Source organism: Phaenicophaeus curvirostris, chromosome 24 (genome assembly GCF_032191515.1).
Source record: "Phaenicophaeus curvirostris isolate KB17595 chromosome 24, BPBGC_Pcur_1.0, whole genome shotgun sequence".
Classification (NCBI taxonomy): domain Eukaryota; kingdom Metazoa; phylum Chordata; class Aves; order Cuculiformes; family Cuculidae; genus Phaenicophaeus; species Phaenicophaeus curvirostris.
Genome location: NC_091415.1, coordinates 6752574 through 6768860, shown reverse-complemented (window position 1 = coordinate 6768860; position 16287 = coordinate 6752574). Strand labels below are relative to the sequence as shown.

Here is a 16287-nt window from a genome sequence, read left to right as displayed (position 1 = left end):
TTCTGCAACTTCATGGCTGCTTGCTCTGCACTCCCTCACCAGCCAAGCTTAGCTACTCCTCCCAGCCCATCTCCAGCCCTTGGCCTTTTCCTCCGGTGTAGGGAGCCAGGAAGGGAGGCACTTGCTTCCAGCAAGACTTCCTGCTCCCCAGTGCTCCAGGCAGTGGCTGGCTTTGCATAGGAAGCTTTGTTTAGGGTCCAGGGGAGGTTGCTACCTGATTACGATAGCTTGTATCCTTGTGACCTGGATATGGGAAGGAGCCACCAACTGCAGAGCCCAAGATGTAGGGTTCCTCCCCTTCCATAAAGCCCTCCCAGGGTGCCCCCGTCTCTCTGTTGGCCATCTAGGGACTGGCTGCTTGTTCTGGGCTACCCAGGGACCTTGTCATATAAAACTGAGTTGTAGACCGTGTGCCTGAGAGGACTGGCGTGGATCCTTCCTCCAGCCTCCTGTCCGGATCCTTCCTCCAGCCTCCTGTCCTTGCCTGTTGTCCTGCCCCTTGCAAGTTTTATTTCAGCCTTGGGCTGCTCTCTCTGACTCTTGCTCCAGTGTTAACTTCCAGGTCCAGTCTGTTGTCCCTGGCTTTCCCATAATCCTGTAGCTCTTTGTCCTGGTCTACTTTTCCTCTAGGTCAGCTTTTATTCTTGGTGCATTTCTTGGTGCACTTTTCCTCCATGTGCTGCCATGGGAGTCGTTAGGATGCAGGAGATGAGATGCAGCCTTCCGAGCCTTTGATCGTGCAGACAGCCCGGTCTGACCAGTATCAACCAGGAATACCAGTTACTGGGAAAGGCGTAGAGGTCCTAGGCCTTACATGCTCGCTTGCTCCTTGCAGACAACGGCAGCCTCTTCTCTGGACTCTGAGCACTCCGACACTTCTGATTTTCAGTAAATAAGGATTGTAAGGGTTTTGTTTAAAACTGGCAAAATGTGTATTTTCCTTGCTCACTCTTGAATAGTTGTTGGACAGTTTTGCTAGCTATTTTCCAGAAATGCAGAGTTTGTGCCAAACATGCCTTGAAGAAAATTAAAGCCCGAACTGATCATCTTTGCCAAAGCTATAAGTCACTGAAAACAAGTTCTTAGAACTTGAAGTCCTGGACATCCTTAGGAGGTGATGCAGCCAGACCTGCTTATGTCACTCTCTCCTTCCCTGCTTTAAGCAATCTCTTCCTTGCTCATTGTTTCTACCTTTCCCCGTTCACAGGAGTGCTCTGTGTGCGCCGCTTTCACTGCGGTAGGGTTTTTACCTTTCCTGATCTTCACCGATTCACCTCCACACCGTTATTCTCTCACTGAAGCTCAGCTGGGCTTAGCTAAGAAGGGTGCTGCTAGTGCTGGCCTGCGTGAGCGACCTGCAGCGATGCTGCTGCACTCTAATCTCCTTGCAGTCGTTTTACTAAGATGTAATACTTGCTCCCTTTCTAGCTGAGAGCCCAGCTGTGGTGATGTTCTGTTGAATATTTACTGTGCTCTGAAGGACGTGATTTTGTGATGTTTTACAGTGCTTCATTTGGTAGAAGTAGTGACCTGAGCAGTCCCTACATTTCAGCCAGTCGCAATACATCTCTAGCTACCTCACCCACTGCCATTGGTTCATCTACCTCATTGGGCACCCTGTGGCAACCTGTTTCTTCCTGTCCCACATCTCTCGGTGCGAACACTACTGCATCAGCCCGCCAGTATACCAGGTAACGGCTCACAGCTGAGATAACGCTGCGGAAAAATCAGCGTTTGGGTTGGAAGTTCTGAATTCTGGAGCGGATTATGGATTGGAAATGTGCTTCCATGTGGGAAGCTCTGAGAAGAAATCCCAGCATGGTTACGTTGGCCAGTTTGAGTAGTGCGTATGCACCAGCAGGGAGTTAAAGTCCGTATGTGACCTTAGTTTCTTCACTGGCTGGAGTGGTCGGTCCTGCCCCCTTGCTACCCTGTTATTGACGCAACATGTTGCTTGGGCTTCTCTGAGGCGTTCAGCGTACAAGCTCTTGGAGTTCATTCCTTCTGCTTGTCCACCAGGTACATTTTCTAAATGTTGCTTCTACAAACAGGGGTGTGAAGACTATGAATTCCTCTTGCTTTTTCTTCTACAAGTTTTTGAAGAGTGATTTTAACATGTGCTGTTTTCTACAAAACCGCGAGTCTAGAACAAGGAGAATGAACTGTCGATGCTCTCTGAAGTGGCTGGTCTCGGTCAGCGGTTGAGTTCACTTGCTTTGCTTTCCATTATGTCTTCTCTATTTCAGAGCCCCTTTCAGGCAACAAACTGATTCTGCTGTAGAGAAAAATACAGAGGGCATCTCTGCTAGCACCCCCCTAGGTGTAATCACAAATCGTGCCATACTCGGCTCTGCTAATGGTATTGTGAATGCTGGTGCTGCCTCCACTACAGGAAAGGACTGCTCGGCTGAGGAAGCCAGGGAGCGCAGAAGGTTAGTGAGCAGAGTGCCGGGGTGTGTCGGTCCTCCTGTCAGCAGCTCTTATGTGGTGGTGATGGGGGGGGTGTAGGAACAGTTTCTCAGGTGCCAGTAGAGTTACAGGCTGCTGCCCCTGCTTGGTCTTAAGGTTTTGAACTGAGCCATTGTGGGTTAAATTTAGTTTTGTAATTTTCTACTTGTCTGTTCAGTGTCTCAGCCTTTTTCTTCGGGAGTCAGCTCTGCTGCTGGGCTCAGTCTATAAGGCCTCCGTATCGAGGGACAGTAGCCCTTGCAGTAGGTTCAGTAACATGAATCCCATCCGAAAGAGCATTGGACTGAGACATATTCCAATAAAATCATCCCTCTGATTCTTCTCAGCTAAGTTTACATCCACCCTGCGGGAGACTTCTTTGCTGCACCAGTCCCCTGGGTTCCCTCTGTGGTCAGTGGGGGAAACCAAACAGTTCTGGAGCATGGAACGTGTGATACAGCAGGAGGTGGACTGCGCTTTAGCACATGCATTTCTTTTGTTTGGCTATAAAGGAAGGTTTAGCACGGAGGTAGAACTGAGGCTGTTCCAGCAGTAGCAGGATTTTGAATTACTCTGAATCCAGCTGGTGGTATCTCTCTTATCATATGTTGTTAATTTAAGGCTGGGGAAATATAGACCTGGGGTTCTGGGGCTCTTTCCAAAGGAAAATTACCTTGTGCATGTAAGTACAGAATATCAAATGAGCCACATTTATTCCTGCAAACAGGTTGATGTTTGCAAAATCTGTATCTTTTGATGACGTCAATGAAAGTAAACGTTAATAAATAAAATGCAGCAGTGAGCTGTGTATTTCTAACTATGAACCAGCTCATGGATTGCTTTCAATAGTGTGATTCTTCCAAACTAAAATAATAACTCCTTAAAATACAGACCTTCCTGAGTGGAAATAGTAATCTGACGTATTTTAAATGGCCTGAAGGCAAAGGATGTGAAAAGCAGTAATGGGAATTATCAGCTTGCACTGATAAAGATGATAGGGCTCACAATTGCTGTGGAATTTGGAGTCATCTCCATGCCCTTTCCCCTGGAGGGAGGGTGTGCTGGCTGTGGGCTTCTCACCTAGAGTCCTGCATTCAGCCCTGGAGTCCTCAGCACGGGAAGGACGTGGATCTGTTAAAGCGAGTCCAGAAGAGGCCAGAGAGATGATGCGAGGGCTGGAGTGTCTCCCATACAAGGACAGGCTGAGAGAGTTGGGGTTGTTTAGCCTGGAGAAGAGGAGGCTGTGGGGAGACATTAGAGCAGCTTCCAGTCCTGAAAGGGGCTTCAGGAAAGCTGGGGAGGGGCTCTGGATCAGGGAGTGTGGGGATAGATAGGACAAGGGGGAACAGTTTTCAGCTGAAAGAGAGGAGGTTGAGATGAAATCTTAGGGAGAAATGTTTTGCTGTGAGGGTGGGTAGGCCCTGGCCCAGGTTGCCCAGAGCAGTGGTGACTCAAGGCCAGGTGTTCAAGGAGGTGTTCAAGGCCAGGTTGGATGGGGCTTGGAGCCCCTGATACAGTGGGAGGCAGGGGGTAGAACTGGATGGGCTTTGAGGTCCCTTCTGACCTAAATCATTCCATAATTCTGTGATTCTCTTCCCTTCAGCTGCAGCAGATTCCAGAAGGAAGGGGGGCTGTGCTATTGGGAAAATACTCAAATTTTTAATGCTGTTGGGGCTTTTTCTCTTTTTTTTTTTTTCCTCAGAGTTGGCACAGGGAGTGCTTTGAAGGTATTGCTGGCATTCCGGGTGAGCTACACACATCTACTCTGTATGCAGGGACAGAATTCGAAATAGCTACTGCAGAGTATCGTTGTCTGTAAGGACACTCAGGTTTAATGCTAGGAGCTCCCTGTCATTTTGCTGGGGTCAGCTGGCTTGGCGTCATTTGCAGTTGAAGTGAGATGAGCTGCCAAAAGACACTGCCAGTGCAAAGTGAGCTTGTGCAAAAGAGGGCAGAGGGAATGTTGTGCTTTCAGTTCACACTTCAGCCCATTTCACACCAGTATCTCCATTCTGCAAAGCCCAGAATCAAATTGCAGTTGCTTTTGCTTCTTCCCTGGAGAAGCGGGTTCCACAAAACCCACCAGCACTGTCACAGATGGGGAACTTGACTGTGATAGCACTCATAAATGCCCAAAGAGCATCTGTTTATATTACTGCTCTGGCGTTTATTGCCAAATCAGTTTCTATAAATAATATAGAAGATCTGTTCGCTTTTTTGTTAGAGAGCCATCTCCTCTGAATTATGCTAATGCAAAGAGAAACACCAGAAAATTCCTCCCACCTTTAATTGATGCTTTGAAACTACTGAGGGGAAAAAAACATAGCAGCGACGCGTTGCGTTTGTGGGTGGAGGGAACCTTGTTTAGGAATCTGTGTGTTCTAACAGCAGGATATAGTGACTGGGGAGCTGCCTGCACAGCTTGAACTAGGAAACACGGACCTGGAGAAACAAGAGAGGGCACTGAAGTGGGGAAGCTCATTTTGGAAGGAGGCCAATTCCAGTAAAATAAAATAAAAAGCAAAAAGGGCACACAGTTGTCGAGGCAGCGTGTGTGTGTGGCAGTTCCCACTGGCAGCTGTTGCAATAGCATTTGGTCTGCTTCAGTGTTTCCAAAGCTCCAGCTTTCTCTTAGCAACATAAACATAAACAAGCTTATCATCTAATATTAGATCACCGCAACGTCTCCCAGCGTGTGCCCTTAAACTATCTGTGTGAAGCCTAAAGGTTAAAGCAGAAGAGACTGTGAGGTCTGGGCAGGAGTGGTGAGCAACATGCTCTGGAGTGTGGACTTGCATCCTTTGGTGGCCAGTGAGCCCTGCCCTGTCGTGTTTCACCCGTGGTGTTTTACCTGCTGCTTGTGCACTGGGTAAACTGGTCTGCAAATGCTCCAGTAGCTGGAAAATAGCATGAATCATGGCTCACGCCTTTACAGAGTGGGGGTAAGGAAAAAAAGAAAAGGCAGCAGCCCCAGATAGCTCAGTTTGGAGGAGTGCGGTGTGGCTGTCTACCTGGGCAGGCAGCAAATCGCCGCCTGGTGCCAGCCCGTATGTCCGACACGTTGGGCCGAGCGGCTGCTGGGCGTGTTTGCATGTCCCCAGCTGCACACGCCGCCTGCCCGCCCTCCGCAGCGCTGCGCTTGCTGATGCGGAGAGGCTGGACACGTGCCATCTGCCAGTGTCAATAGTTTTGCCAGGCAATTTCTTTTTCTTTTCCGGGAGAACTTTGGAGCCACTGATGAACAGTGCTGTTTGGCCGTTGCAGTGACCCACCGGCATCAAATTGTCTCATATTGCAAATGCATTTGCCCAGCAGAACTCACAAAAGCAGTGGCTGTGCCGACGGTGAATCACAAGCGGGTGGGTGCTGTGCCTGCAGCACCTCACACAGACCCTGTTCTTCCTGGGCAAAACTACCATCCTTCTGATTTGCGCTTGGTGCACGCGGGTGGTGGGGACACAGGGGGTCCTGTTGCTTGCAGCCCACTGCTGGATTATCCACCTTCGTTTGGGCTGATAGCGGCCTCTAGTGCCACCAGCAGCTCCTTTTGCAAAGTTATTTGCGTCTTTGTCAGTGGAGTTTCAGTGCAGGGCTCTGTGGCCACATCTTCTCACCGCGCTCTTGTGCTGCACCCGCTCTCAGTGGGGTCCCCTGTGTCACAGGCTGCCTGGGCATGGAGAGGGTCTGCAGGAGATCTTGCCAAGCTGGAATCTGACTTATACCCAGAGAGTTCTGGTGCTGAAAGGAAGGCTGGGGACTCTGGGACTCGCTGAAGCCTTTCATATTGTGTGAAAGCTTTGATTCCCAGGACAGACTGAAAGGCTACCATGCAGCCCAGAGTGGCTGTTACGCAGGATAGAATCATAGAATCTCTTGGTTGGAAAAAACCTTTGAGATCATGAAGTCCAACCATACCTGTCCACCACTAAACGAGATCAACCCATCCTTTAAATCCCTCCAGGGATGGGGACTCCACCACCCCCCTGCGCAGCCTCTGCCAGTGCCCAAGAACCCTTTCTGTGAAGAAATTTTTCCTGATGTCCAGTCTGAACCTGCCCTGGTGAAATCTGAGGCCATTCCCTCTCATCCTATCTCCTGTCACTTGGGAGAAGAGACCAGCACCCAACTCTCTACAACCTTTCAGGCAGTTGTAGACAGTGGTAAGGTCTCCCCTTAAGGGTAAGACAAGCTTTGCCTGAGAACTTCAGAAAGGCAAGCCTATGTTCTCAGTTGTGTGACCGGTTTAAGAGGACCCTCCTGAACCTAAAAACTCGCTTGATTCTGCAAGAATTAGGATTTTAATTGATCCTTTCTTCCTCCTACCTCCCCCAGGCCATTTGTGGTTTATACCATTGCATTCTGCGATTGTGTTTGTTCTTCCTGTTTCCCAGTAAGCTACCAGCAAGGTGGTGGCACTTGCCATCAGGCAAGCTGTTAGAGGCAGGAAACACATCTCTCGCCCTTATTTTTTCATGTATTCTGAGCAGTTCCTTGGACAACTCAAGCACAGGAGTGAGATGGGCTTGTTTCCCAAGCAGCCCCGCGGCTGGGGCTGTGCTCAGCCTGCCTCCTTGCCCTCTAAATTCTCCCTCTGACATTTTTTTCAGATCAAGTTCCCTGACGGTGCAAGGCAAATGTGTCCAGCAAACATTTCTCTTTTCTGCTTCATTCCCAAGAGGAATTTATTTTTCATTCTTCATTCTAAGGATCCGGCTGCTAATTATAGTAGCATATATTAATAATATATTAATAACTGAATCCTCCTCCACCAGTGCTGTCAGATGAACAATTTTTGGCAAGTCCTTTTACCTCGTGATTCTTGTCCTGTCCAAATCCAGAACATGACTCCTCTAGGGTGAGCGTGGATGCCCGATATGTCTGTTAACCCTTATTATCTGCCAAAAAATAAGAAACACTGCTCTCTGTAAGAGTTAGATTTACGGAATTTCCATTCAAGGGACATTTAAATGTCACTGGAGAGGAACTGGTAGAATCATAGAATCATTAGGTTGGAAAAGACCTTTGAGATCATCAAGCCCAACTGTGCCTGTCCACTACTAAATCATATCACGTACGTACTTCATCCACCCATCTTTTAAACCCTTCCAGGGATGGGGACTCCACCACCTCCCTGGGCAGCCTCTGACACTGCATGAGAAGCCTTTCTGTGAAGACATGTTTTCCAGTGTCCGATCTAAACTTTCCCTGACACAGCTTAAGGCCATTCCCTCTTGACCTGTCACCTGGGAGAAGAGACCAACACCCACCTCTCTGCAACCTCCTTTCAGGCAGTTGTAGAGAGCAATTAGGTCTCCCCTCAGCCTCCTCCAGGTTAAAAACCCCAGCTCCCTCAGCTGCTTCTTGTAAGACTTGTTCTCCAGCCCCCTCACCAGCTTTGTCGCTTTTCTCTGGACATGCTCCAGGACCTCAATGTCTTTCTTATAGTGGGAAGGAGCTGTGAGCATCTCCTGGTTCCTCCCTTGGGGGTTTCAGGAGTATTTGACTCTCTGATCTTTATCATTGATTGTTATAAAGCCGAGTGGGCTTCTTTCTGCTGGGGAAGGTCCCTGAGAAGCAGAGTGGTGGGGATAGTCGGGCAAGGCACTGCTGCGTGGCAAGAGACAGATTCCCATCTGCACTGCAGAGCGGACACTGAAAAGTTAAGAGGTCTCTTGAGAGGAACCGAACACTCATCTGACACCTGCTGCTGAAAGCATTTATCTGCCCTGCTTCTGGGGCTAATCTCCTTCCGATAAAGTTGTCCTTTTTTTAAAAGGCTGCTGGTGCAGATGACGTGGGAGGGCAGGAATTCCACCAGCCATCGGATTGTCCATGTTGGGAAGAGGCGAGATTGTTCCTGCTGTATCAGAAATCAGGCTGCATTTTTCTTTGGGAAAGGTCGAGGTGTGGGATGGGGTCAGTGCTGCTGAGCCGTGTTCCCTGCAAGGGGGGGAGCAGGTGGGTGCTGCGTGCTCAGCTGCCTCTAGCCAGCGCACAGGGGAAGGAGGAGGCGAGTGTTTTGGCGTTTGTTTTGAGTGGGGGAGCCCAGGCTGTAGGTTGGCCTGCTAACCCGAAGCAGGAATATATGCAGGATCCTCCAGGAATGGTCAAGGAAGCGAAGCAGGGACTGCTCGAGCTGACCAATGTAACAGAACTACAGTTCAGCAGCATGGAGCAAGCAGAAGGTAAAACTGCCTTTCCCCATCCCTGTCGACATGTGGAATTTGGTGCAATTCCTCTTTCCTTCCCTGTCGTAACCATGGATGTGTCTCACAGATGTATTTAATCCTTGTGTCTAACAGTGCATTTCTCTAATGGCTAATTCTGCAGCCAGGGCTCCCAGTTCCATCTGGGGACGATTACTGGGATGTTCAGGGTATGGGCGTTTACTGATTCAAATACTTTCCTGTGTCCAAAAATGGCTGTTAAACCAAAGAACGTACCTGAAAGATTCGTGGAGATGCTGTGAGATGGCACAGCACCGAATCAGCTCTTCTGTTCAATCCTTGGCTCCACAGCACCGACCCGTGGACGTGGCAGGTGGAGGAGCCAAGGGAGCCAGGTGGTCACCCCGGCTTTCCATGAGAAAAGTTTTTGGGCAAACTTAATAAATCTTCTGTCCTGAGAGCAGTGGACGCTGGAAATTGAACCAAAGGCACTGCCACGTGCTGAGAAATTGCAGTCTTAGCTCAGCAGGAAATTTTTGTATGTTACTGATGGTGATGGTTGCAGTCCTTCAGCTGGGGTTGGGTCACGATCGTCTTCCTTGGGACAGCTCTGGTGTCTCCTGGGTGGCTGCTTCCACGAGGTGGCGGTCGAAGGCTGCTCGGATGTGCTCACCAAGTGAGCGCTTCTCCTCGGGTTTGTCTGAATAGGTAGTTGAACCTTCTTTAGCACCATCGAGTTTGGATTTGATTTTATTTTTTGGTTGCAAAAGGCAGCTTCCGTAGTACTTGTATTTTTGCTGAGTGTTTTTTTTCTTTCCCCAAGGATTTCCTGCCTTGTTTCAGACTGTGTAAGCCAGACTTGGGAGAGCTGTCAAAGGGCTGTTTGAGGTTGTATAAAATGTCAAATTTTGTGATCTGACTTGCCGCTCGCTTGAAGATGAGTAAGAGAAATACTGACAGAGGCAGGACACTTGCATCTTTGCCTTCGTTTCCTACACCGGCTGGCATGAGATGGAGTTTCATCCCGCTCTGATTCATGCAGCCCTTTTTTTAAGGCAAAGATCCAGCCTCTGGGGACTGCAGACAGCAGTGCATGTTGTGCCACAGCACAGAACAAGCTGCTCAGCATCCTGTATTGACACTTCATGTCCTATGCTGAGCACAAACCAACTTCAGAAAATTCCAGGCTGGAAATCTTTGCACTTGTGACAGCTGCAATTAATGCATTCGGTAACTATGGGGAAGCTCAGCAGCGAGAAGGTGCCATTGCCTTGCTTTCTTTGGGGTTTGCAGCGGTCTTTGCTTTTGTCTTGCAGAAGAAAATCCTGGGAGTATTTATTTGTTTGTTTGTTTGTATATAAACAAATACATTTTCCCCTTTTCTGGAAGAACTTTAAAGGTCTGGGCTCACAGCAGCAGCGAGTATTCTGCAGAGAAGGCAGTTGGTTTAAGGGATGTAACCGCTGTAATGTTTGTTGCCTTTTCTCCCTTTACCATGATGCTGAATGGCATTAATTACTGCAAAGGGGTAATACTGATCATTTAGAAGCTTCTCATCCACGTGCTGTCTTCCTCAGCCCCAAACTTTGAATTCTCAGGAGGTACCAATGCTGTATTTTCCTGTTCTGGCAGAGGAAACAGAGCACCTGGAGCTGAGAGTGAGCAGGGCTGCGTTCCCGCCTGGCTCTGCAGTTGGAGCATTTGTCGCTGCTTTGCGTTGCGCTCGTCCAGCCTGCAGAGGACGTGCACTGAGCTGCCGTAGGGCTACAGCACAAAAGCAGCAGCTTCCCTTTCTGAAGGGCATATGAGAGATGAACGCAGGCAGATGGGAAAGCGCACACAAAATCATCAAGAGCTGTGTGATGCAAAGTGTTCTTAGAGCATCAGCTGCTGTACATGTAACCTCAACCCATTGTAAACATCGCATCAAAGCGTGGGTTCTCAGGAGGGATAACGGGGACTTGTTGTTTTGATTAACACGTGACAAAGATCATAAGTCCCTTAATCTCTCAAATCAGCACCTGATCGTGTCGAGCAGAGCGAAGCTGTTGCAAAGAAAGAGTTTCATCTTCTGCTTGTTAACCTGCTAAGTGTACTGTAAACAGATGATTGAAATTCAGACATTAAACTTCCCTGAGCTGAGAATTCACAGTCCAGATTGAAACACAATGACAGCTCCGAGTGGCCAGGACTAACTTGAGAGAGAACAGCAAGGGCCTGGAAATGGTGAATCCTCAGACAAGGCCTTCTGGGGCAGCTTTAAGAGCATGATCCTGAAATCTTGTTGTCCCTCTGTCTTCAGCTTATTAAATAACTCGGCATTGTTTGACTGGCTCTCCCCTTGTTCCCGGCTCCTACGCTTGCACTTTCTGACAGAGTTATCCCTCTCTCCTGCCTGTTGAATGGGCTTCTTAAATTATAGTCAGCTTTTCATGGCGATTTCCCTAGTGAGTATTTTCAGTGGCTGATGCATAGAACATGCTAGCGCAGGGATAAATACAGTGAGGAACTGAAGCCAGTTACTTGCTTGGATAAAAGAGCAGGAAAGTTTCGTTTTCCAGCTGTTTCCATGTAATTGTCAATGAATGACTTGCTGCGGGCACATACATTATTATCTAACTCAAGGAATTGTGGTTTGGGAACTGCTGTCAGCATTGTTGCCTGCAAAACTTGTGCTCACTTCTCTTCCCTCCCCCAGCTTACGGATAGTTTCTCAGCTAACAGCACATTTCCAGCTTGTAGGACTGCATTGCTGGGATCCTGTACTTCTCCAGTTGTTTCAAGGGGAGCAGTATCAGTACTTAAGGCTTATTCCGGGCTCTTTTTTTTTTCTCCTAATCTTTCTGGTTTCCTATGCAAATAAATATATATGCGTGTATTAGAGAGAGAGATGTATGACAAAGATATTTTAAGTGCCAGACTATTTGGAATAGTGATATTGTACTCTTAAGAAGAGCTATTCTGAATGTTTTAGAGCCTGGATATCTGTACGGCTGTCCATATGCTGAGTGAACCTTTTTGTGTAGAGGAAGCCCAGAAGTCCATCCTGGCTTCCAAGGAAACTGTCACTCTAGTTTCTAGTCTAGCAAGTGCAGTTCAGAGTCACTCCTGAACTGGAAAGAATTGGGGCTGAGATGAGAGGTGTCAGAGGGCCAGCGGAGTGTCTCCTGCCCATGGCTTTCCTCTACAAGAGCCGCCCCCGTTCACAGCCAGCAGTGACCAGAGACCAGACCCCCTGCGGTAACCACCTGCCAGATCATATTCTTACTGAGAATGGATGGGAATGTGGGTTTATAGCGATGGAGGGAACCCTCTAGAGCCCATGGGGGTGTGGATCTCCATTTTTAGTGTGCTAATAACAACAAGGCAGAATGCCTTGAGTCCACTCTGACAAGGGGTCAGCTGTAGGGTTTAATGAACATTTAGCTTCCAGCTTTGTTGGCAAGTTTTTGCACACATAGGTGAGCATCTTATGCGAGCGCTTCCCTGGTGCTGGGCCACTGAAGTGTGAAAGCACAGAACTTGAGCAAGCTTTACAGATTCTGGGTGTTCCCTCCAGGCTGGATGATATCATTTTGCCAAAGGACTGCGTTGTGGTACATTATACACTGGGATCTGTAACTGCTAGGAGGAGGTTAGGAAGGAAAGAAAGGACAGCAGCATTGTAAAAAAGATTATCAGAAGCTTCTGTGTTTCTTGGAGAAATTTATCGTCTGTTCTTGCTATCCGTGCACTCGTTAACAGAGGATTGGAATTGCTTTTTCTGCATCATTTACCCTTTACTTGGGAGGGATTTCCCTCCATAGATTCTCTAATGTAGAGTTTTGTTCTTGTATTCTTGGTTTATCAGCTTATATATCCAGAGTTACTGTTGCCCTGTGTCAAATACTCCCTTCTATTAGTATTTTATTGCAGCTCCTTTTGCCTTGAAATGGTGATGAGCCATCAGAATGCATCTTTGTGTTGTACTGTCCTGATGAAAAGAGTTAACAGAGAAAATAGATGTCTTGAAAACAGAAATAAGTAAGTGGGAGCCAGATGCATCATTCGGCTCCCAGCTTCATTCTAGCTAGGCACAAATCAAAAGCTTGTAACTCTCTTGCAGCAGCAGAACACACTGGTCCCTGTCTCTGGGACCTATTAATTTCTGCTGTGGTTTTGCTGACTCTCACGTGTGCATCTCTGACAGTTTATATTCTGCCGGTTGTACTTGCAACCAAAACTCTGGGAAAAAGCTGTTCTGCTTCTGTGTGCCTTGAGCTTGGTGTGGTGGCAGCTCTTATTTCATGTATTGCTCAGAGAAAGCTGATTGCAAGACAATACAACGCCTGGGACCATTTCTTTGAAGATCTGCTTGGATCATGTGATGTTTGCTGGAATTAATAGGATGACATAGATACTGCACTTCAGCCGGCGCTGGGTTTCTTGAAAACGTAATTAAAACCTCTGTGGGGTGTTTACAGACCGCCTCATACCCGTTTGCTGTCTGTTCCCTGCAGCTTGCTGTGATCTGCAGTTTTTCTGCTTTGGAGAGCAGTGTATTGCTCTCCCTTGCTCACCCAGCCCAGCCTTGCTTTGTGGCTGCATCAGACCTGCCTTCTCCTTGCAGTGAATTTGTTCTTTCTTTCTTCTCATCCCATTTAGCACACTAGGGTCTCTTAGAATTCAGCCGGTAAGCAAAGTGAAGCATCACCTACAATTGTAAAATCTGTCTTTATCCTCTGTCCCCCATAGCAAAAACCGAAACACAACCCCTCCCCCCCAACAAGTAAAGCAAAACTGTGATTGAATTGCCAGCAGCTACAGGGGCTGCTGTTCGCAGTGGAATATTTACAACACGGCCACCTTCTCTCATCAGCCAGGAAAAGGCGGTAGCAGCTTACTCAGGGAAACCAGCTTTGTCACTGTGCAGTGGCTGTGCCGGATGCTTCAGAAAATTCAGTTATCTTGTGCTTGTAAAATGGTTTTGGGTGAGCTCCAAGAAGTGAGGAATTGTGTAAATGGAAAAAACCCAAAAGTTAGCAATCGATAAAGGCTGCAGCCCAAACCGAGCTCTAGCAAAATGTGCTCGTCTGAAGATTAAGTCCCTTTTACGGTTTGGGCATCCAAAATTGCTAATGATATTTTAACATATTCATGTTTTTATATAAATTCAGGGAGAGGCAGAGGAAGAAAGACTGGGAGGATGATGGGGTAAGAGACAGAAAATGTTTTTTCTCCTGCTGTATCTGTGCACTCCTGCAAAGCTGTAGCTGAGCACTGAACTGAGGGAAATCCTGCAGCCGTGCTGCACTCCCGCAAACCCTGCCGCAAAGCTGCTGTCCTGACTTAGCAGCAGCGTGCCCAGCCTCCCACAAGCAGCCGATGCTGCCCTCTACTCCATGGATTTCCTTTTGAAACTCCTTTGCAAATTTGTTCCGTCCTCCCTCATCTGGTGTCTGAGAGTTCCAGGTTGTTTTCTATTGTGTGAAAAAATTCTTCAGCTGCTGTGAACATGGTGTTGCTCACACAGCCCAGGAGTGTCCTGAACACACACGATGTGCCTGCTGCACGCGTGCTGGTGGATGGGCTGAACTCCTCCTCGGACAAAGGCAGGTCTCATCTTTCCACCTCTTATTCCCAGCGCCTGCCTGCAGCTCCTACGTGCCTGTGCACTCACTGCAGAGTTCAAGGGTTAAATGCCACTGATTCTGAGCTGTTGCAGCAAACTGCCCACCTTACTGAGCTGCAAATTTACTTGGTTTATGTGTTTCAGAGAGTTGGGTTTTCTTATTACTGCTCTGGACTTAATTTGCAGTATATTTTGCAAATGCATTCCTCCTGCAGGTGATTTATTCCTGCTGGATGCTGTGCAAATAGAAGCTATTTGACTTGTGTCAAAGGCTGCAGAAAATGCATATTGTTTCTGTAATGTGCAATTGCTTGGGTAGCACATATGCACGGCATGAAGACGAGCAGGGGAAAGCCACTTGTCTGCAAAATTAGGAGTTGCACAGCTTTCATTCATCAAACAGCAGCTTTTTTTGTTCATGAAACAGCAAATTCTTGGGAGGCAATCATCCCTCTGAATTTTAGGCGCTTCCCATGTTAGCGTATCTATCACAGCTAGTGTGTCTGTCTGGATAATCAATGGGAAGAAATGAGCTCCCCTGCAGTGCATTCGTGTGATCTTTGCTGGAGGCACTTTCTGAAGGTGATGAATTGCACCCTGGAAGTGCAGTTCGGAGAGCCCGGCAAGCTTGGATGTAGACATATCCATCGTAGCCGGCTCCCAGTGCATGATTAATCTCCAGAAGTCTGCAGCACGGGCGTCTCCAGCACAGATGATCGATCCTTCTCACTTTCCTTGTACCCTTTGGAGATCAGAGAAACTCAGGGCTTGATTTATTGGGTCAAATGCTTATGCGAGGTTTAGGTGAGAAGCTTCTCATGTGTGTCCCACCAGCATTGGAGGAGACGGGCTCCCATGCTTTGTACCTCCAGGCAGTTGGAGGAACCCCCATCGAAGCGATGGCTCTTCTGAGCGCTGGAGGCCAGGCTCTGCTTGGTCTCGCAGCGCTGAACACAAGACCATGGAGGTAGAGAAAAGCCATTGTGGTAGATGGTTTTAGAATGATCCAGATTTCATGATTCGCTGGGGCTTTGTCGTAGCGCAGAAAGTTGGATCCCTTGCTGATAGATGTCTTAACCTACTGGATCAGGTGTAAAATCCACTGAGCCTGTTCCCTGTTAGATGAAAGTGGTTTGTAGTGGAGAACCAGGAAGAGTCCAAGGACAAAGTAATCATATTCCTTGATAGATCTTCATCCCTCACTTGGCTCATAATTCTTTGAACGTGCCTTAGATCCTTGATACTCTGTGAACCTGTGGCAGTGGCAGACCTACCAAATAATGCTGCATTTCAAGCACCCTCATCCTTGTACGGTGAGAGAGTGTTAATAATCTTCCCTATTAACCAGACTGAAGAGTCCTATCTAATTAATCTTTCCTAAGATAGAAGCCACTCCAGCACTATGGAAATCAGCCTTGCTGCTGTGCAATCCCTGACTCTGCAGGAGCGCGGCTGAATTCCTTTCCCGCTCCTCCGCAGCAAATGCCAGGGCAGAGAGTTCAGTTTATATGTTTTCATTTGAATAATTCTTTTGATATCTCCTCAGTTTAATGAAATCCAGCAGTGACCAGCTCTGTATTAGCACTGTGTGGGTTTCAGTATTAAGGGACTCAGTTTGCTTCAGTGTTTGAAGGTCATTTCTTTTATGTCTTAGCTCTTCTCAAGGTGTTTTGTCTTTGTAAGATGCCTGCAGTTCAGCAGTTTCTAGCGTGATGTGTTTCATATTGATGAAGACAGCAGATTGCAGGAATATGATCATGAATATAATGACAGAAGGGAGGGTCTGAGGAATGCACCAGCACAGGGTTTCTGTTCTTGAGATCTTTATCTGAATAGAGGTGGTTCCGGCCTTTTTTTCCCCCTAATGATGCAGTAAGACATGGAATGGGGCTAATAATATACTAAATAGGTGCACCTTTTTTTTCACTGAACATGTTCAACACTAAAGAGTTTATTTTGAGGCCGTAGGGAGAACATAATGTGAGCATTTGTGTTTTGTGTGCCCATAGGAAAGTTGCCCCAAAGCAGAAGTCAGCAGTAGTCTCGGTAGATGGATCCGAG

The 16287-nt window shown here is 47.7% G+C and overlaps 2 protein-coding genes across 9 annotated transcripts in view; one reads left to right on the top strand and one right to left on the bottom strand.

Moving 5' to 3' along the window:
* Positions 1-16287, bottom strand: part of CSRP1 (cysteine and glycine rich protein 1) — a 269990-nt gene that overhangs the window by 175163 nt on the left and 78540 nt on the right. The window lies entirely within an intron of this gene.
* Positions 1-16287, top strand: part of PPP1R12B (protein phosphatase 1 regulatory subunit 12B) — a 132945-nt gene that overhangs the window by 66042 nt on the left and 50616 nt on the right. For 4 of the 8 annotated variants that reach the window (XM_069875732.1, XM_069875731.1, XM_069875733.1 and 1 more), the window contains exons 13-14: positions 1506-1691; positions 2247-2432. The exons of 1 other annotated variant lie outside the window; for it this stretch is intronic. In XM_069875732.1, the coding sequence (XP_069731833.1) occupies positions 1506-1691; positions 2247-2432 (372 nt within the window). The remainder of the gene's footprint in view (positions 1-1505; positions 1692-2246; positions 2433-16287) is intronic. 3 more of the 8 variants (XM_069875738.1, XM_069875736.1, XM_069875737.1) reach the window with 2 other exon arrangements.